The following is a 21,162-nucleotide window of genomic DNA, read 5'->3' on the forward strand; positions in this document are numbered from 1 at the left end:
ATACAATAAATTCCTTTTGGTGGAAAACTACTGGTAGGGCGGTGGTCAACTGCTATAATAATGTATAGTTTACACCTATAGTTCAGATCTCTCTGCCTGCGTGTGTGAGTGGATCTCCGGAGACGTCTCTGTACTTTTATAATAAACCGGTGTGCCGATTCCTAACTTCCATTCCGTCCTCTTTTATCCCTCCATTAATGAACTCAGGTGAAGTCACAAGGTCTGACTTTTCAACAATTTGGGGGCTCGTCCGTCTTGGAAGAGGGAAATTGGACTGAAGAACCGTCCGAAAGATCACATTGACAGTTTCTGAGGCGCCAAACAAAAGGTAAGGCAGAAACCTATTATATTCTGCTGAATTGAATACCACTAAAATCGATACTGTCGATGTGTATTTCGGATTGGTTACAAATGGAGACGGATTGAAAGTTATAAATCGAACGTAAAATATACAAAGAAAATACAATAAAAGAGAAAGTAAAATCTGTGCGTGTTCGATCGAGTATTTAACTATTTAACCCTCTGGGGTCTGAGGGGGTTTTTGGGGCTTGGACAAATTCTGACATGTCCTGACATTTGTGCTTTTTTCAGTGTTTTTTAAACATATTAATGTCTAAAGTCTAATAACACTGTAATCAGCACAAAATTGGCTACAATAATATGTGAGCTTCAAGTTTATACATTATTGTGTTTTTGAGAAAAAAGTGTTTATGCATGGTTAGTGAAAAACTACAATTTTTTACTCACTGAAATAAGACCATAAAACACAAACAGAACATTGGTTCACAAGACTTTGGAGACCAGCATGTTGTAGGCTAAAGTGTTTACTTCGGAGTGCTGTGAATGTCATCTTGTTCACACATTCACAGAAAACAATACACTGATTTAAATTTTCTAAGACACTTTTTGTCCAGAAAGGCCATATGCATTACCTGTAATGAGGTGAGACGGGAAAAAACGGACTTCTCCTTACGTTCATACGGATTAAATAAAAAGTGATGATTTGTTTTTGACTTGAATTGTTTCACTCAAAAGAAAACATTTCAAGCTTTCTAGCCATATAATTCTTATTTTTATGAGCCAAGTAATCGCTGAGATTCTGATTGTTTTATTTACACGTCTGTGAAGAGAAATGGCAGAGACAGAAAAGTCCAAGAGCGCACCCTGTCGGCTTTCTTTATTTAAAAAAAGCACAACGTTTTGTTGTTATTATGATGGTATACCACTAAAACTAGACCCTTTACAGATTTGAATGATATACTTCTTTTATCTGTACGATCAGAATTGACGGAGTAATTTAAGTTTGTTTCGGCCTTATCAGAAAAAGATGCGTCAAAACGCGCTGGCGCGTGCGTCGACCCCGGAGGGTTAACTCTCGGATTGTGGTAAATCCCACCAGTTCTTGACGGGGGGCTGGGTGAACTGGGTTGAAAGACCCAGGGAGCTGGGGAGACCCCGAAAAAGAAATTAATAAAAAGACCTCAGCCGTGTACGATTGGGAGGCCACAGTTGAAAAATCCCTCAGCCGTGTACGATCGGGAGGGGAACTGTGAATAATTCCTCAGCCATGTTCGATTGGGTGGAAAACTGTGAATAATTCCTCAGCCATGTTCGATTGGGAGGAAAACTGTGAATAATTCGAACATGGCTGAGGAATTCCTCAGCCATGTTCGATTGGGAGGAAAAGTGTGAGTGAATATCTCAGCCATGTTCGATTGGGAGATATTTGTATGAATGTGAGATTGTGACTGGCAAGTAATATTGCATTATTCGATGTAGTTATTGTTATTAGACAAAGGGTCTAAAGTGTGTTGAACGGTATAAATATTATGCAACTTGTGGGGGCATAAGATGTATACATTGTCATAAGGTGTATAAGTATAATATCTGTTATAACATAGGAATATAGACGTATGTATGGTATTAAATATCAACTGAGTGAACAGGTCAGTACGAACAGGAAGTGTCTCTGAGGGGACTTTGATTCAGACTGAGCAGAGAAGGCAGAAGTGAGAGGAGGTAAGGTAAGTAAGGCTCCGCCTATTATTTGGTTCCCTCTATTGGAGGAAGAGGGCATTGTCTTACAATTTATTTGGCTCCCTCTGCTGAAACAATCAGGGATTGCAATAACAACTATAGATAGAGCTCCTTCTGGTGAGGAGGGGATAGCTACAGATATATAAAATAAATTTAAAAAAAAATTAAAAAATGGTAATAAATAAATGAAATAAGATAGAATAAAATAAAATAAACAAATAATAATAAACAATACATAAATAAAAATAAAATAAATATATAATACAAGAATGAAGGATAATAAATAAATAAGAATAATACATAATAATAATAGTAATAATAGTAAAAATATACAAAATAAAAATAGACCACGTATTAATTTGGAAGGCAGACTCGAATACAACAATGGAAGGACACCTTGAACAACAGGGAAATGATGACAGATGGGGCCCACCAGAAAAATGGGTCGATCTGGGGATTCAAGTTGAATCTATTTTAAAGGCAGGAAGACTGACATGTAGGGAAAAGGATGCCCAGGCAGAGATGGACAAGTATAAGGAGATGCTGATGCAGCTCATAAAGGATAAAGGTAAGACACCGACAGATCACACTGCCCTCATCCCATGGCTATGGGCGAAGGCAGAACAGCACAGGCGTTGTGCCGAGGAGGCTAAGAAGGATGTTGACAAGGCCTCTCCTTTCCACCGGAGTAAACTGAGACAGAGAGCAACAGAAGAGGAAACTGAAGCACACCGATGGACCAATCTAGCCCTCTGGTGGCAGGGGACTCAGCACATGCACAAGAACAAAGAATGGAAGAAAACAGTGGAAACGGAAGTGAAGCAGTCACCACCGCCTTATTCTGCGAGTAGGCCGACTGCACCCCCTCCAGCAGGACTATATCCGGTGATGGACATCTCCAAGGGAGAATTACAGGTGTCGGATATGTCTCCTGTGCCCAGAACCTCCTCCCCGGATCACCGGAATGGGAACTGCAGATGAGGGGAAGAGCCCCCTCATGACAAGAAGTCTGCCCATGACAGCGTAGAGGACAGTCACCCATTCCAGGATCGGGTCAGACGTGAACAGCTCTCCAGACAACCTAGACCACAGTTACAGGTAGAGAAGCCTGCACGAAGAGAGAGAGACAGAGGCGAGCGAGAAGTGTTGTTAAGGTTCACACCACAGGAGGGTTCTCGACCCCCTGGGTCCATACTATTATGGGCGGAAGGAAAATGGAGACCTGAGGAGGAACCTCTGGACACAGATGAACACGACACTCTGTCTTGGTCTCCTCACAGAGAGTGTGAGTCTCCAGGACAAGACGACAGGAAGAAACCGGCAAGGACAGGCAAGGAATGGAGACCACAGCGCTCACCTCCGCCGAGCCAGACACTAACAGTAAGATCTGAGGAGGAGGAAGACTGGGATGTGGAGAACGGAGGACCGACCTGTGCGGGACCGAGGTCCCAGAATGATGTGTTGATGTTCCCCTTGATGGCCACCGGAGGTGGGTTTAAATACCGGCCTTACGGGTTGGGGGATGTGCAGGCTTTGGTGGACCAACTTCCTCCAGTAGCAGAGGGGGGAGGCCTGTGGCTCGGCAAATTGGATTCGCTGACCGCAGGACAGAGACTAGTTTGGGGATTTTAGAGCCGTGATTCAGAGATGCCTGACCAGCATGGATGCAAGAGATATAGAGAAGGCTGCGGGCACTCTCCGCAGACCGGATGAGGAGCCGTTTGCCCGGTGGGCTGGTGACCTGAGCAAGGCAATCCGCGAGAAATATCCGCTGCCAAATTCAGCAGCGGTCCCAAAGGTGACTTGGAACGTTAAAGACAACTCCAGAGTCTTCTTAGACTAGAGTAAAGAGTTGTGGATCCGACAGACAGGGTGTCACCCAGGTAAACCGGGTCCCCAAAGGGAGTGGTACCGACAGGCGGTATTGGAGGGGGTCCCAGAAAAGGTCAAAATGGCTATGATTGACAATCCAGATTTGCAGGGGGCTGATTCAGTGGTGTGGGAGAGACATTTGGTGTATCACCTCACCTGTGTCCAGCAGCAGATGCTGAAGGAAGGGGAGCAACATCAGGAGCTCCAGACTCAGCTGCTGAAGCTCCAGTTGGCGGAAGCAAGGCAGAAAGTGAATGCCGAAAAGAACAAAAATAAAAAAGAGGAGGCCAAGAAGGTTATGTGGCAGTGGGGCGTGGATGCTCCGGATACTCCCGATCTGTTCCCAGTACCTCCTTGGGAGACTTTGAAGTTTATCAAGGGAAGGATACATTTGCTGGTCAAAAAATAGGAATTGGGGCAGCAGCAGTCCTACGCATGGTTGAAACTGTTCCCACTGGAAGTCACCTGTACTTTGATCGCTACTTCACATCGATTAACCTCATGGATGAATTGCTGGCCAAGGGCCTTCCATCAACTGGAACCATAATGAAAAATCGCATCCCAAAGATGTGTCGGTTGCCTGATGACAAACAACTGAAAAGAGAAGGTAGGGGAGCATCAGTGATGATAGTCAGGAGAAGTCCTGAGTTAGCGATCACAAAATGGTATGACAGCAAACCAGTGCTGATGGCTTCTACTGCACATGGAAAAGATCTGGAAGACGTCTGCACCAGATGGTCAAACAAAGAAAAAATCCAGGTCCAGGTGCAAAGACCTGCAGTCATCAGGGAGTACAATGCTAACAGGTGTAGACCTCTGTGATCGTATGCTGAGCTTCTATCGCATGGCAAGCAGAACCAAGAAATGTACTATGCGTGTGATTGCTCATTTCTTTGATGTTGCCATTACAAATTCCTGGATCCAGTACAAGTCTGACAGCGTTGTGCTTAACCGATCAGCAAAAAACACTGAGCAGTTCCTAGACTTCAAACTGCATCTGGCAAATGAGCTTCTGAACTACTTAGAACCTGATGCCACTGACAGGATACTAGAAGACAGTGATGAGAGTGAAGAAGAGTATGAGCCACCCCTCAAAAAGAGGATTCCACAACCAGAAGCATCATTAAGAAAATATGGGGCGAGGCACATGCCTGAGATGGCAGACTGCAACCATGCTGAGAGGTGCCGAAACCAAGGTTGTAAGGGCAAAACATACATGAGATGCATCAGTTGCAAGATGTTCCTCTGCATTACAAAGAAGAGAAACTGGAGTACCATCGCTAAAAATGTAATGAATTAAGAAAAGAAAGTGGAAGAGGATGAAGAAATGTAGAATGAATGAAGGAAAAAATAACAGATTCAGTCTCGTGCTATCCAGGCATCCTGATGGTTGGGTGTTCATTCATTCATGTTCAATTTATTTTAAAAAGTTTAATTAAAATGCTTTGAAATTTTGTGATTAATCTTTTAAAAGTTTCTAAAGTCTTTCTGCAGAGTTTTTGTTTGTTTGTGACAGATTTTGAAGTGCCGCTGGTATTTTACAATAAAATAGCTCCGTTGTCAACTACAGTGGACATGCTATAAAATTTTAAATAAAAATATTTTTATAAAAATAATCTGTGCACAGACCAAATTGAACTGGGTTGATGCATTGCCATTGGCACTTATGTCTATTCGCTGTTCTGTTAACCAATCCACGGGGTTCACTTTTTTCGAACTTCAAACAGGGAGACCCTTTCCAGGGCCCCACACCACTAGCCCAGTAACCATTGTAGAGAATGAGGGTTTGTCAGCCAAAGCATATTTTAACTTTCTGCAAGCTCTCGTTTCAGCTTTCTCACATCAGGTTGCGGATCAGCAGGGCGACGGAACACAAACTCCACCCGATGCCGACTGGGTGTTGCTGAAGGTGATTAAGAGGAAGTGGTCGGAGCCACGGTGGACAGGACCTTACCAGGTGACAGAGAGAACATCACACGCAGTGAGGTTAAAGGGAAAAGGAGACATCTGGTACCACTGGTCGCAGTGTGCACCAGAAGAACCGCCATCCAGATCTTTGACCAAGGTCCAGGAGGACCTGCAACAATATACCTCTGTCTCGGCTGAGGCAGAGAAGGACCCTCCTCAGAAAGGGGCAGAATAATCCCTGGGGAGCAAGTCAGGTACTGAGGTAGTCCACCCTCAGTCCGAAGAAAGAAGAAGCCATCCGAGAGGGAGGGGGTAAAAAAGAGCGCCCCTCTCCGACAAGAGGTGTGCCAAGCCTCCAGCCAACAAATCAGAGCGCAGATGGAGGCAACGTCGAGGGATTGTGGGTTGTGATTTTGAGTGGTAGTTTTAGCTGTTGATTTATTTAGTTTATAGTGTATGTTTAGTTATTGTTAGATAGTCTAGTTAACAACTGGGGAGTTAAAACGGAGATGTTTGGATTTGGGAAGGTATTGGGAGTCCTTACGACCCTGACTGTAATGATTGTTGTTTTGTGTTTAGTTATATTTTCTTTTTCCACTGACCCAACTATCATTCACAGGGATCGCCGTAGGTTTGAGACAGGGTATCACTGCGAACCTAAGTTGACCCTTAACTGCACGCGAGGGTCTGAGACGCTATTCAAATTCGATCTGTGCGATGTCATAAATTGTGGCGGATATCCGAGTAGTTGGCAGGAATACGATGTATACTTACAGTGGGTACGGAAAGTATTCAGACCCCTTTAAATTTTTCACTCTTTGTGTCATTGCAGCCATTTGCCAAAATCAAAAAAGTTCATTTTATTTCTCATTAATGTACACTCAGCACCCCATCTTGACAGAAAAAACCAGAAATGTAGAAATTTTTGCAAATGCGTGTGATTGCTCATTTCTTTGATGTTGCCATTACAAATTCAAAAAATATTTTTATAAAAATCTAAATTGTGAGTTGTTTTAGCTACAAATAGGCAGGAAATCACAAAAAAAGTTAAGTTGAAAGATATTTTTTTCCTTGGTTCTCAGGAGGATATATACAGTGGGTACGGAAAGTATTCAGACCCCTTTAAATTTTTCACTCTTTGTGTCATTGTAGCCATTTGCCAAAATCAAAAAAGTTCATTTTATTTCTCATTAATGTACACTCAGCACCCCATCTTGACAGAAAAAAACAGAAATGTAGAAATTTTTGCACATTTATTAACAAAGAAAAACTGAAATATCACATGGTCATAAGTATTCAGACCCTGTGCTCAGTATTGAGTAGAAGCACCCTTTTGAGCTAGTACAGCCATGAGTCTTCTTGGGAATGATGCAACAGGTTTTTCACACCTGGATTTGGGGATCCTCTGCCATTCTTCCTTGCAGATCCTCTCCAGTTCTGTCAGGTTGGATGGTGAACGTTGGTGGACAGCCATTTTCAGGTCTCTCCAGAGATGCTCAATTGGGTTTAGGTCAGGGCTCTGGCTGAGCCAGTCAAGAACGGTCACAGAGTTGTTCCAAAGCCACTCCTTTGTTATTTTAGCTGTGTGCTTAGGGTCATTGTCCTGTTGAAAGGTGAACCTTCGGCCCAGTCTGAGGTCCTGAGCACTCTGGAAGAGGTTTTCTTCGAGGATATCTCTGTACTTGGCCGCATTCATCTTTCCTTCAATTGCAACCAGTCGTCCTGTCCCTGCAGCTGAAAAACACCCCCACAACATGATGCTCCCACCACCATGTTTCACTGTAGGGATTGTATTGGGCGGGTGATGAGCAGTGCCTGGTTTTCTCCACACATACCGCTTAGAATTAATCTTGGTCTCATCAGACCAGAGAATCTTATTTCTCATAGTCTGGGAGTCCTCCATGTGTTTTTTGGCAAACTCTATGCGGGCTTTCATGTGTCTTGCACTGAGGAGAGGCTTCCGTCGGGCCACTCTGCCATAAAGCCCCGACCGGTGGAGGGCTGCAGTGATAGTTGACTTTGTGGAACTTTCACCCATCTCCCTACAGCATCTCTGGAGCTCAGCCACAGTGATCTTTGGGTTCTTCTTTACCTCTCTCACCAAGGCTCTTCTCCCACGATTGCTCAGTTTGGCTGGACGGCCAGGTCTAGGAAGAGTTCTGGTCGTCCCAAACTTTTTCCATTTGAGGATTATGGAGGCCACTGTGCTCTTAGGAACCTTGAGTGCTGCAGAAATTCTTTTGTAACCTTGGCCATATCTGTGCCTTGCCACAATTCTGTCTCTGAGCTCCTTGGGCAGTTCCTTCGACCTCATGATTCTCATTTGCTCTGACATGCACTGTGAGCTGTAAGGTCTTGTATAGACAGGTGTGTGCCTTTCCTAATCAAGTCCAATCAGTTTAATTAAACACAGCTGGACTCCAATGAAGGAGCAGAACCATCTCAAGGAGGATCAGAAGAAATGGACAGCATGTGAGTGTCACTGCAAATGGTCTGAATACTTATGACCATGTGATATTTCAGTTTTTCTTTTTTAATAAATTTGCAAAAATTTCTACATTTCTGTTTTTTTCTGTCAAGATGGGGTGCTGAGTGTACATTAATGAGAAATAAAATGAAGTTTTTTGATTTTGGCAAATGGCTGCAATGACACAAAGAGTGAAAAATTTAAAGGGGTCTGAATACTTTCCGTACCCACTGTATATATATATATATATATATATGTGTGTGTGTGTGTGTGTGTGTGTGTGTGTGTGTGTTCTTCTGTGGTCCTCATGGTCCAGTGGTTCCACAATGCTGAAAAAAGTGCATTTGAGTAGTAGTAAATGATTTAAATAATTTGTGTTAATCAAAAATATTTTATTTTTTTTAAAAACGTAAGGCAGAAAAACTTGTTGCATTTGCCAATGCACACCATCTCTCTGGGTTTGTTGTGTTAAGTTGCTGAGCCACATATGCCCTTATGCCTCCCAGCAATGTTTACCATGGCAACAGTTAAACATTTCCTGATTTTCTGTCTCTCATTGTCTCAGTCCCTCGCTCTACTGCTCTCACGCTGACAGCTCACCAGGACATCACAGGTCAGTCATCACTGCTTTCCCTCTTTGCAGACTGGTGAACAGATTCAAATAGGTGGCATTTGTCAAGTAAGTAAAATCTGTTGCTTGGCTCTAGTTGTAGAATATAGTTTATGTTAACAGTTATCATTTTTTTAAACAATGCAATAAATTTCTGCCAATAACAGGCCAAAACTTTAAATATTCCAAATGATGATGACGATTCCAACGTTCAATAGGGAGAGTCATGAGTCATGTCTACATTCAAATGTGTATTTATTGGTTGATATTTGCGACTTTAACCAGAGATGTGGTCTGACTTTGTGAGATGAGACATGAAAACCTTTCAAATAAGTTAGTGAGGTCTGTCTGACTGACAGAGATAGACAAGACAAGATATTTACAATACTGTGCAGAAGTTATGGCACTTTAGATGAAATTTAAATTCGGTGGGGAGTCAATTGAAGAGACAGAAGACACCTGGGACAGCCTGAATCTACAGAACTGCAGCAGCTTTTCAAAGGTGCTGCAAAGAATCAGGAGAAACTGTGTGCAGGTCAAACCGAAGAGAACTGCTGCTGGTTTAAAGGCAAAGGGGAGTGCTGCAGATACTGATTAGATTTAGGTTTTGTTCCCTTTATTGCAGTTTGTATCAAGTTAACTGATACATGAAAAACTATTTAATTTATTTTAAAAGCATGTCCTGTGTATTTTAATGCATAAAACTTTTCCACAGTACTCTACTATTCAACAAAACGAACGTGTCATTATTACAAATGATAACTTAAGCTAAGTGTTTAACCATGTCTTCACTGTAACAATATTTAAACTGATTATGTCTTGACTATTAGATGGAGGATCCAGACTCACAAGCTCCAGCTGAAATCTCACAGCGGAGACGGGTGTCAATTTTTACCCCTGCCGGCACCCCTGGTCCAGGACAGATCCTTGATCCTCGGCTGGAGAACCAGGACTTTCCTGGAGGAGAACAAGAGTATGGTGAGGAATGAGGAGTAGACAGATTTTTTTTTACCAAAATCTAGACCTCCTCAGGTTCACCTCCACAGAGGTACAAACCTCACACTGATCCGGGACCTAAAACTGAAGTCATATTGTACAGCTTTCAATTCTACTACTGGTACCAAAGTTGACACTAGCACAGTCTATTATGGGTATACAAATGTCAAGCATTTTGAGTGTGCTTTAGTGCATAGAAAATTGCAGTATAAGTCCATTCACCATTTACCCTTGTGATGCTGATTAAAGACTGATATGTATAAGTCAGATAGTTAGACAGTTGCCTGATGACATTAGCTACTTTAACTACAGTATGTGACTACCAGCACCTAATTATGTTTAACTAGCAAAGGCAAAATAATAAACTAGAAAATGCAATTTCTGAAGAAATTGTGTTGGGATTGCTGACTGCTGAAAAAAAGCTTGAGGTAAACTGTGTTGCTGGCTGCTAAAACTATAAACTATAAACTGTGGTCATATATTTTTGTATGAAGAAGCATGGTAGCATTTAGATAGAAAAATCAGAAAAGTGGATGAAGGGTGCAAAGTGTGTGCAATTAAAGAAGATTGCATGTACAATATCTGGATGGGTGGAAGAATTTTTTCAGAAAAAGATAAAATCTAAACAGCATGTAAAAATAAAAGTCTATAAAAAGTCTGACTATGTCCTGGGAGCAAACACCATGGCAGACATTAAAAACGGCCTCAGTTGGTGCCTGAAGCTGTATGCCAATAGCTAACGTCCATTTTAAGATAATGTTGTTTCAGGGCTTTTATTTTGAAAAGACAAAGCACTGCAGGAGACTCATGGGACCTTATACTAGAACCTTATTACAAAAATGTAATATCTTCCTATAAATAATGGTAGACTTTTATTGTGAAAGTCTGATGTAACCCCCTGCTCCTTAAACTAAGGATCCTCAGCAAGACTTATGGACTAGTTTTCTAGGTTCTAGAGGGGTCATATGAAACAATGGTGATCAGCGAGGTAATAATTGGAGCCAGGAAATGAGTAACGATGGTTGTATTATTTGTGAGAAAATTAAATAAAATAGAATAAAACTGTTTACAGCTTAACATCTAAATTTTACAGTTAGTTTGTTTTACATTCATCTTAAAACCCATAATCCCTATAGTTTTATGTTTGAGCTCAACTGTCTTGTCCTTTGGTCCTTTAGTAGTGATAAGTTTGAGTTGTTACCACTTGGTTCACACAAAGAAAAGAAGGATGATGTCCTCCAATCTGGGTTCAGGTTCTGGGTAGGCTCGCCATCGCCGTCCGGAGAGAATCCAAGATCCAGTCAGGAATTTTTTTCTAACCATTAAACGAAACCGAGCCTGCATATTAATGATAGTATTATTGTACACAGCTAGATATAATCCACTCTCTTTTACTCAAATCTATTTTCTTAACTATAGCTTTGTTCATTTCAACTCTACCATTACAGCACACAATAGTACCAATACACATGCATGTTTTAAACTCACTATGTTGTACATGAAAATTTTTAACCCATGTTTACCAACGTAATGAATTCCTCTTTTTTATTTTTACTCATTTAACCAATGAATGATTAAGAGTTTTATGAAATTAACATTGATTTTTCTCATTTTTCTTTTCCATGAAATGGAATAAAATTCACTGATTATTCCACCATAGAGGTAACAAATCATCAAATGAAACAGTAAACAAGGTGGTTCTAGGTGTCATTACATAAGCAACAAAGAAATGGTTGTGATTAACATTCTATGGTTTTAGCTAACCGCTAGCATGTTGCTTCCATAAGTAGTTTAATCAGTATCCACATATTAACATTACCTACTAGCCTAGCTAAAAATTAACTCACCAAGATTGTGCACACAGCACAGCAAAAGTGCCAACATGCAGCCTCCCTGCTTTGCTTACTGAGTGAAAAGAGAAAAACTTATTTCAGTCAGGGATTCAGTCCACTACTTGAAAGGGTGGGACATTTCTACATTTGACCAATAGAAAGGTTAATACCAACCAACATGACAAAACATAATGTCATGTCAAGGTAGAGGAACAACACTTCTCTTTTCAAAATAAAACGCTTTTCAAAATAAAAATACATATGTACATAAAAGAAATATGGAGAGAATAAGGCTCTTTACTCTACTAGGTTACATCAACCATGTCCTGGGAGCAGAACCCATGGCTGACATTAAAAATGGCCGCCTGAAGCTGTATGCCAATAGTCAACATCCATTGAAGATCATGTTGCTATTTTAGTGCTTTTATTTTGAGAAAATGCTATGCTTTGGAACGGTATTTGAGTGTTCATTATACTTTAGAAAGGTGCAGTCACTTGCTCTAAATAACTGTAGACTCTTATTGTGAAAGTGTTGTCATGTCCTGCTTGGAGAAGACAACATGGCCCACACTGAAAATGGTCACCATGTGTAACAGCAGTGGACATTAGGCAGACAGTCATTCTTAATTACCAACCACAGACAGCTGCTATGCTGCTATTGCTTTGTGTTGAGCTCTTGCTATGGTGACCTAAGCCCAGAGTGGGAGGGGGAGTGACAGTGACACAATGCTTTACATACGCAGAATGGAGAAACTGAGAAAAGTTCACCTCACAAAATGGAGGACCACAGGAAAAACTATAAGACCTATCAAAATAATTCCTTGATTAACAGAACCAGGAGGCTTTAACGAAGAGACTGATCTACTTTGTGAAGATATTCCAAAAAATATAGGATTGGTGGCGAGTTAGAAACAGTGTTCATTTGTGTTTTTCACCAGAATTCAGCTTAATACTCTAGCTCTGAACATTCCGCTCCCATAGACACCAATGTAAAATTCAGAAAACGGCTAGAAACACCATAAAACATAAACTGCGATTAATGAAAAACCATAAAAGATATCAAAAAGCTGAATACAACGCTAATAGATTAATATCTTCAGACCCGTTTACATTGCTTGTTGCACAGCAATCCCAACAATAAAACAATAGAAACAAAATGTTGTAACTGTAATCGGGATGTTTGGCATTTTTGTTCCTTGTGTATAGTTTTTTTTCCCTACAATTTATAGTAGCTTTTTTCTCGTCCAATTCTCAGATGCAGCTGGCAGACGCAAAAGTCAAACAGGAGACCAGAAAGTAAAAGCTGTAAGTCCTGTACCCTCAGTGGGTGTTACCTACCCGACTGCTGGCACCTCAGTGAGTCAGTGCTAACAGCAGTGATACCATACATAAGAAACAGTTATTAGTGGATATGGACACATAAAAGTTGTTTCTTTGTAAGATTAGTAAGCAGGGGGCTGGAGTCAATCTTAGCTCACATGTTTGAGACGTGGTACACCATGGACAGTATCAACCTGACATACATGTTTTTGGACTGTGGGAGGCAACCCGAGTACCTGGAGAAAACCCACACAAGGACAGGAAGAACATGCAAACTCCATACAGAAAGGTCTCTGCTGGGTTTTGAATGCGGGACCTTCTTGCTGTGAGGCAACAGTGCTAACCACTAAGCCAGCAATCTCTGCACATGTAGTAATTAAAAACTTCAAATTGCATGTCACTTATAAACATTAATATTAACCATCAACACAAACAGATATGTTCTGATAAATATCTGAACTGAACATTAAGGCCTGTAATCTGAACATAACTATAGAGACAGACATTAACATTCACCATATCAATTTAAAATGTTTAATTTTGTGTTTCATTTAAATTGAATTTTAGTAAAATTTAATAAGAATGTAATAATATTTAATGATAATTAATTTAGTTTGATTTAATTTTAAATCAAATTAAAATTGAATTTAATTAAATTGAAATTTATTGTGTGACATGTGATTTAAAATGTTTATGTTTCTCCTGAAACAAATACTTTATTTGACTGCTGTATACTGCACAATACTTTGGTATCTGCTACTAGGTATCTGCTAAAAGGATGGCACTGCTGAGTAATGAGGCGAGGAGAGAGATGGCGAAGCAGGCAAGAGCCATGAAAGAGGAGAGACGAGAGATGCTAGATGCCCGACACAAGTACTTGATCAGCAGGTTGGCAGATGCTGTGAGCCAGGGGGAAGCAGCGGTGGAGGATGCCCTTATCACTGATGATAAGGTAGCAGGACAGTTGGCTAGAAACTCAGAAATTATTTATTCTTAAAGCATTTAAAGCTTTTATTATGTTTTATTTATTTTTTTATTTTATTATGTCTGATTTTTCCAGTTCAATCTCATTGATGAGTTTTTTGCTGCAAATGGATCCAAGAAATTGATTTTCTTCTATCAGAATGTGAAGAAGGTAATGTTTCTGCATAATATTTGAATTGAAATGACGTCTTTGTACAGTTTCACCTTTTTCTGTTCCTGTACTTTCATTCTCACTTGCTCATATTTCTTCTCATCACACGTTTGTTTCCCTTATCTGACATTTTACCTCTTTTCCCAATCTCTCCTTTTATTATCCTTTTCTCATTATTCCTCCCCATCTCCATAGAATTTGTCCTCTAGTCATTCCGCATTTGCAGATGTAGCAGCCTCAGCTGTGCCTCAGCAGAAACTCTTCCTCACCACGGGGAGCTCTGAGGTGGGTTTGGACTGCACAACCGGCACGTAATTAAACATTTTATAAAGCCTGAGCCTGATTTCGGGAAGAAGCATTACAGAGACAGCTTAGTGTTTATCACAGAGGAACTGCAGACTTCACAAAGGTGTTTTAACTATTTTAAGAATATTTGCTCAAGTAGTGTACTTTGTATAACTTGTATAAGACACCCCAAATTTACTTAAGTATTTCCAAATTGGTAAAAATGTATATATACAAAAGAATTAACCCCATTTAAAAGCATATAATGGTGGTGTTTCTTTGAGATTTTGATTGTTTTGTTCTCTTTCTGGAATCTCCCTCTTGTTCATAACAATTGGTGGTTTAATCAATGGCAGACAGTTGTAATTTCAGAGGGTTTTGGATCATATTTGAAGTTGTGTTAATCATGAGGGTCATAAAATAACAAGGGCAAAGACACTTGTTTGTCCTCAAGATGGCAGCAACAGTGTTCCTGAGGAACCACAGGCACCTCAGCAACAGTGTTCCTGAGGAACCACAGGCACCACTATGTTAAAGACGGTAACATGACTGACTACAGCCTTTATCTCTTCAGGGTGAAACATATTTATGGTTGATACATAATTATGATTCTTCACTGACCACAATGCACTTTAGTTTTGTAGCTGCAGCCTAAAATGGATTTTCACATTTCATTTCTATTTCCCTTTTACCAGGTATATGTCTGAGGGGTTGTCAACATATATTTTGTTTCACTGTGAGCTCAGAACAAATCACACCACATGCCTCACGTTTATTATTGTCCTGTCTCAGAGATAATAACTACTCTGTTGGAGTCTGTGTTGTGTTTCTATGGGAGAAAATCCTATATGCCGCTTTGTTTGGCATTTGATAGGGCAATACAATAGAGTTCACAGCCTAAGACCTTGATCATAAAGGCTGCAAGCTAATAATGGTGCTAATGATTTCTGATCGTGTGAAAACACGTGTTTTAATAACACTAAGTTTAACTTTTGCCAAACTGCTGTTTAAAAAGAGACAAACTTATCATATTTAGCAGGATAATACTATGTTGCAACAGAAACAGAGAGTTGTGGTAGATTTTATAATACAAAAATATACTGTTCCTGGGTTAAAAGTATTAGTTAGTTTCTTCAGGTAGTCTGATCCCTAAAAATAGAGGATCTGACATGTCTGACTTAAACTGATATGAAACTATGGGGAACATTTTGGACAGCTGGGAACAGATTCAAGATTCAAAGAATTTTATTTATCCCAGCAACAAAAAAAAAAAAAAAAAAAAAATGAATGAATGAATACGAGTCTAAAAATAGGTTCAAGCAACACAATGGTCCAAGTTCAGGGTTCATTCTCTTCATTCTGTTCATCAATGTTTAGTAGCAGTCTAAACAGGCCAATGGAACTGATCTGTACATCAGTAAGTCAAGGGGTGGTCAAAAGTCAAAGGGTATAAAGGTCAAAGGTCAGGTTTCAAAGGTCAGTTCATATTGGTATCAGTCAGACACAATCATACCACAGATTTGTTATCCGCTGTTATGGTGACCAGGGAACTGGATTCAAGCTGGGTGGCTCGCTGTCTACTGGATGCTTGGTCAGCCTCCTTGGACGTGAGGGCTGAAATCTTAAATCAAAGTGTTGTACAACAACAAATGCAGAGTAGGAACTGTGCTCCGTGAATATACATGCACTAGACCTGTTTTTTACTAATTTCACTTCCTGTCATTATCCTAATAAACTTAAGGTTTAAGACAGGTTTTCAAAATCAAACACTTAATACAATTACAACGTACATTTGGACCTTTGTTTGTGGGTTTCAAATACAAAAATCTAATATGAATAAATAAAATAAATGATTGATTACCATATTTTAAGAGCACAGTTTTTGATAGTTTGAGTTTCCCTTCACAGACAGAAACGTAATTAATTTGTCTGTACTCAGTGCCACCTGAGTTCCCTTTTTAAATGCACATGTTTGTTTTGGGTCAGTGTTTTTTCTCTGGTTCATTTTGGATCAATAACTGTCTTTATTGTTGACTGTACTCTGACTGCAGCAATCTGTTTATAAATGTAAGATGCAGGGTCTCCCAAATAACAGTGATAAATTTTACTCTGATCTTGATTGCAGCACCTGATTAAACTTAAACTAAACACACAGTTTTTATGTTTTTTCAGCCTTTACTGGGGAAGTGCCTCTTCTTCCTGAGAATCACTGACAAGGTGATAACCACTGCTAATGTACAGCAGGTCAGTAACTCGGTTTGATCCTTCAAATCCAGACAAAAGAAAGCTGCTTTTCACTGAACCTTTAGCTTTGGACAGACCTCATTGTTCTATCATGATGCATTTGGTTACATCGAAGAAGGCTGTAAAATATTGTGCTGTTGTGTTGTTGTGCCTGCTGTTTGTGCAGGAGGTGAACTTCGGCATGTTGGATTGCAGCGACGGCAGCGTCCTGACCAGTCTGGAAACTCTGCTGGCTGAGATCATGTTACCGGCCCTTAGGTCACAGCAGGTACAGTCAGCTATTTATTCCACCTGTTGATATTAGCTAAGTACAGTAACTGCTACATAACTGAGATAAAACTCAAAGCTTTTCTTAATTCAGAAATCGATATTGTGGATCATATACAATGACCTTGTAACAAACAGTTATTTCCAGTTGTGTTTTCACCAAAAACACATTTGAAACATTTGCGTAGTAACTGTGACTCAGGAGGTTGAGCAGTCTGTCCATTAGTCTAAGGTTGGTGTTTTGAGCTGCGGCTCCTCCGGGTCTCCGATAAGACATTGATCCTCATGTTGTTCCTGGACAAGTCTTTTATAAGTCCAGTCCTTTTGAACTTTATTATTTTCACCAGCTATTTAAAAATACTGGATTTGTTTTTAAAATCTTCACAGCAAATTCCATAATAAGGGAGGAGAAGGGCCTGTTGTCGGGTGTTGGTTTATTGTAAGAGAAAACAATGGGAGACTGAACAGGACACCGCCTGTTGTCTTGGCAGCTGTAAACTACATTAGTTCAGGGGATATTTAATGACTGTAATGTAAAGTGTTGATTCCTGCATCCCTGATCACATCATAGTGCCTCTGTCTTAACATACAAGTAAGAAAAACATTTTTAAATGTTTTTTTATTTGCCAATGTAAGAAAATTGAATTAGAAACAATGCAACAAAGGTTCTGCGCCTGCAAAGTATTCTAAAACACAATCTGAAACCTAAAATAAAGTGATTAGACGTGAACAGACCTAACAAGCCTCTGCTTTCTGGCACACCACAAACTGACTTAGACATGGAACATTTAAAAGATGTAACAGATAAACACCAACTGAACTGCAAGCAAAACTGGGCAATTAAACTGTTAAAATATTTTAAAAATGAACCCAAAAGTATAAAAATATTGTAAAGAAACAAATAAAAGCTATGAAATATATACATGATGTAAACTACTACTTCTTGATTGCAAGATGCACCTTTAAATTGAACTGAAATTAAACTGATTTATTGCCAACAATGCTACATAAACTGAATGTGAAACAGAAGCTGTCTCAAGCTATCCTAGAAATATATCATCTTATACATTTTTTGAAAATATGTCCATTCCAATCCCAGGTGACATTGGGCAAGAAGTGGATACACCCTTGACAGGTCACCAGTCTATCACAGGGCTGACTCTCGCACTTACAGCAAATTTACAGTCACCAATTAACATGAATGTGAGAAGAAGAAGTTATGTGATGTCAGACTGTAATTTGTCTACAGATGTCTTCTGTTAGGGGTTTAATAGCAAAATATCCAGAAACTCAAAAGTAAAACAGGCCTGAAATACTGACTGAGATATATATACCATTTAGTCTGTATTTTTATTCTTGGTCCAGATGTGGGGCTCGGTGCAGGAGGGCACATCTTGTCCGGACGTCCAGTCCTTTCTGTCTTCAGTGGATCAGTTCATCAGTAATCTGAACTCAGCCAGAGTCAACATAGAGAGAAAGTTCCAGCTGCAGCACATTGACCTTCCTGATGCCATCAACCATCTGAGGAGCCCTGCGGACTACGTTGCTGCAGGTATGAAGATCAGCCGCAGCTATGTTTACATATAGATCTATCACATTTTCTATCATCTCTGACTCTATAGCGGCTAAATCAATGTCCACTTTATTCTAGTATTTAATTTATTCTTCTCTGAACTTCACAAAATTTAAACTTATATTTCCATCCATTATCCCACTTATTCCTTAACCAGGGTCACAGGGATCTGCTGGAGCCTATCCCAGCTCTCTTAGGTGACACCCTGGACAGGTCACCATCACAGGGCCACATTTAGACACACAGAGACAAACAACCTCACACACTCACACTCACTCCTATGGGCAATTTAGAGTCACCAATCAACCTGACATACATGTTTTTGGACTGTGGGAGGAAACCAGAGTACCTGGAGAAAACCCAACCAAGCACAGGGAGAACAGGCAAACTCCACACAGAAAGGCCCCTAATGGGTTTCAAACCAGGAACCTTCTTGCTGTGAGGCAACAGTGCTAACCACTCAAACACCACGCTGCCCTAACTTATATTTCATCACTTAATTTGAATAATGCTTGCTCCAATAGTTGGGTCATGTTACATACAGTATACAGTCAGATACAATCAGTTTTGATACAGTAAAACATTTATTTTTTTGTAGTTGTTACTTTTACCTTTGACACCTCCTATAAGACAATAAATATACATGTTTAAAAAACAAAGCAGTAGTAAACTAAACAAAATAGAACAATAATAAACAGATAAATGAAAACATCACAAATTTATTAATAATGTTGACCTGAGACTCACTCGAGTCTCGACTCCACTCACTTTAGTTTTGCCCAAAGCATATTTAGCTGTTTTCCTGTTCTCATGGGATCAAGGCCTGCTCTGATTTTGAAGATGAATTTTTATATTATAAAAAAAAACAGCCACAAACAAACAAACAAACAAAAAAATAACACATGCACAGAATTGGACTGGACAATTTGTAAATTCATATTTTGGTCCTCATTCAATAATTAATAATTTTGAGAAATGCCATGTTTTTTTTGCTCTCAGCCAATAACAGAGAGCTGGTGGAGTGTCTGGAAGACATAGTCTCTGAGTGGACAAAACAGATCAAGCAGGTGCTGACAGAGAGTGAGCAAATGAGGAAGGAGGCTGATGATGTTGGACCATCAGCTGAGTTGGAGCATTGGAAGAGGCGCATGGTCACTTTTAACAGGTAGATACCTACTTTAGTCAAAGTCTGTTTTATTGTCAATTCTACCACATGTAGAGCATATACAGAGAATCGAAATTTCGTTCTGCTGACTGGTGCAGCTGCTGAGGGCAGTGTTCGTACCTCAGTTTGCAGAGGATGTAGAGACGCTGTTGCGCCTTCTTGGCCAGTGATGCGGTGTTGTCAGTCCAGTAGAGGTCTTCTGTGATGTGCACACATAAGAACTTGGTGCTGCTCACCCTCTCCACAGCAGCACCATTGATGGACAGAGGAGCGTGCTACGTGTGCACTCTCTGCACTCTCCTGAAGTCGACTACAATCTCCTTCCTCTTCTTCACATTTAGAGCAGTTTGTCCCATCTCTGTTGCTGATGAGACCCACAACAGTCGTGTCATCTGCAAACTTATTGAATAAGCTCGAGATGTGCATTGGTGTGCAGTTGTGGTTCACTAGAGTGAAGAGAAGGGGGCTTAGCACACATCCTTGGGGACCCCTGTGTTCAGTGTGATGGTGCTGGATGTGTTCCCTGACAGGAAGTCCAACAGCCAGTTGAACTGTGAGGTGTTGAGCCGCAGCTGGTCCAGTTTGTGAATGAGCTGTTGGGGGATGACTGTGCTGAATGCTGAGCTGAAGTCTATGAACAGAATTCTCACATTTGAGTCTTTCAAATTTCAGATCAGTATAATCTTGACATTTATTGTTTAGTCTTTTAATCTAATTTTAAGTTACTTAATATTATCTTATTTAAGATATGATCAAAAATTTATGTTGCTCTTGTATCTTGTCTAAAATAATTTCTGATGTAATTTAGTTTACTATGGCTGCATCTAATTTTTTTTTTTAAATTTTAATGTATTTCTAGTCTAATTTGTCTGTGCAAGTTATAATTATACTGTAGCTTTATTTAAAAAATTATACCATCAGTAAGGGTGAAGGTAATATTCACTTGTGTTTGTGTAAGTCTGATAGAGGAGGTGAAGTGTCCTGAGGTGAAAAGGACTCTGGGAGTTCTGCAGGTGGCCAAGTCCCGAACACTGCGGACCTGGAGGGAGCTGGTCAGTTTCTGAAACTGATTAAAATTAAAGTTTTGTTTAAAGATCAGTTTAATTGTCAATTGTTCAGGTTGGTTTACACCATGTTTAGTTTACATGTCAGTAATATAATAATTGACTAAGGGATTTGTTGATTGTTTGAGGATGGAGACATCACTGTTGTGGCTAATGAAGCCAAAGACAACGTGAAGTATCTCTACACACTGGACAAGTTTTTTGGACCGCTGGAGAAATGCACTCCGGTAAGAAAAAACTCTTCTGCCATTTAAAAGCCTTTGGATTCAAACCAGCACATGTCTACAGACACACTTTTCTGTCTGAAGATCAGGTTTTTCTGTGTTATGATAAATATGCTGACCTGAGCTATCAGCAGTTTAAGAATTTCATAAAACCAAAGCATTA

General features: G+C 40.0%; 1 protein-coding gene across 5 annotated transcripts in view; it reads left to right on the top strand.

Moving 5' to 3' along the window:
• The first annotated feature begins 8,859 nt into the window (after positions 1-8,859).
• The window catches only part of dnah5l (dynein, axonemal, heavy chain 5 like), a 94,813-nt gene continuing 82,510 nt past the window's right edge, over positions 8,860-21,162 (top strand). For 4 of the 5 annotated variants that reach the window (XR_003294716.1, XR_003294717.1, XM_026291772.1 and 1 more), the window contains exons 1-12: positions 8,890-8,963; positions 9,725-9,872; positions 12,978-13,027; positions 13,806-13,994; positions 14,103-14,177; positions 14,373-14,462; positions 16,635-16,706; positions 16,873-16,974; positions 18,339-18,525; positions 19,546-19,711; positions 20,670-20,763; positions 20,904-21,002. Coding sequence is in view for 3 of the 5 variants with exons in the window: in XM_026291772.1 (XP_026147557.1) it covers positions 9,725-9,872; positions 12,978-13,027; positions 13,806-13,994; positions 14,103-14,177; positions 14,373-14,462; positions 16,635-16,706; positions 16,873-16,974; positions 18,339-18,525; positions 19,546-19,711; positions 20,670-20,763; positions 20,904-21,002 (1,272 nt within the window). In the remaining 2 variants the exon portion in view is untranslated. Of the gene's footprint in view, positions 8,964-9,724; positions 9,873-12,977; positions 13,028-13,805; positions 13,995-14,102; positions 14,178-14,372; positions 14,463-16,634; positions 16,707-16,872; positions 16,975-18,338; positions 18,526-19,545; positions 19,712-20,669; positions 20,764-20,903; positions 21,003-21,162 lie in introns of all 5 variants that reach the window. The other variant, XM_026291773.1, reaches the window with a different exon arrangement.

This window comes from Mastacembelus armatus, chromosome 20, assembly GCF_900324485.2.
Source record: "Mastacembelus armatus chromosome 20, fMasArm1.2, whole genome shotgun sequence".
Lineage (NCBI taxonomy): Eukaryota > Metazoa > Chordata > Actinopteri > Synbranchiformes > Mastacembelidae > Mastacembelus > Mastacembelus armatus.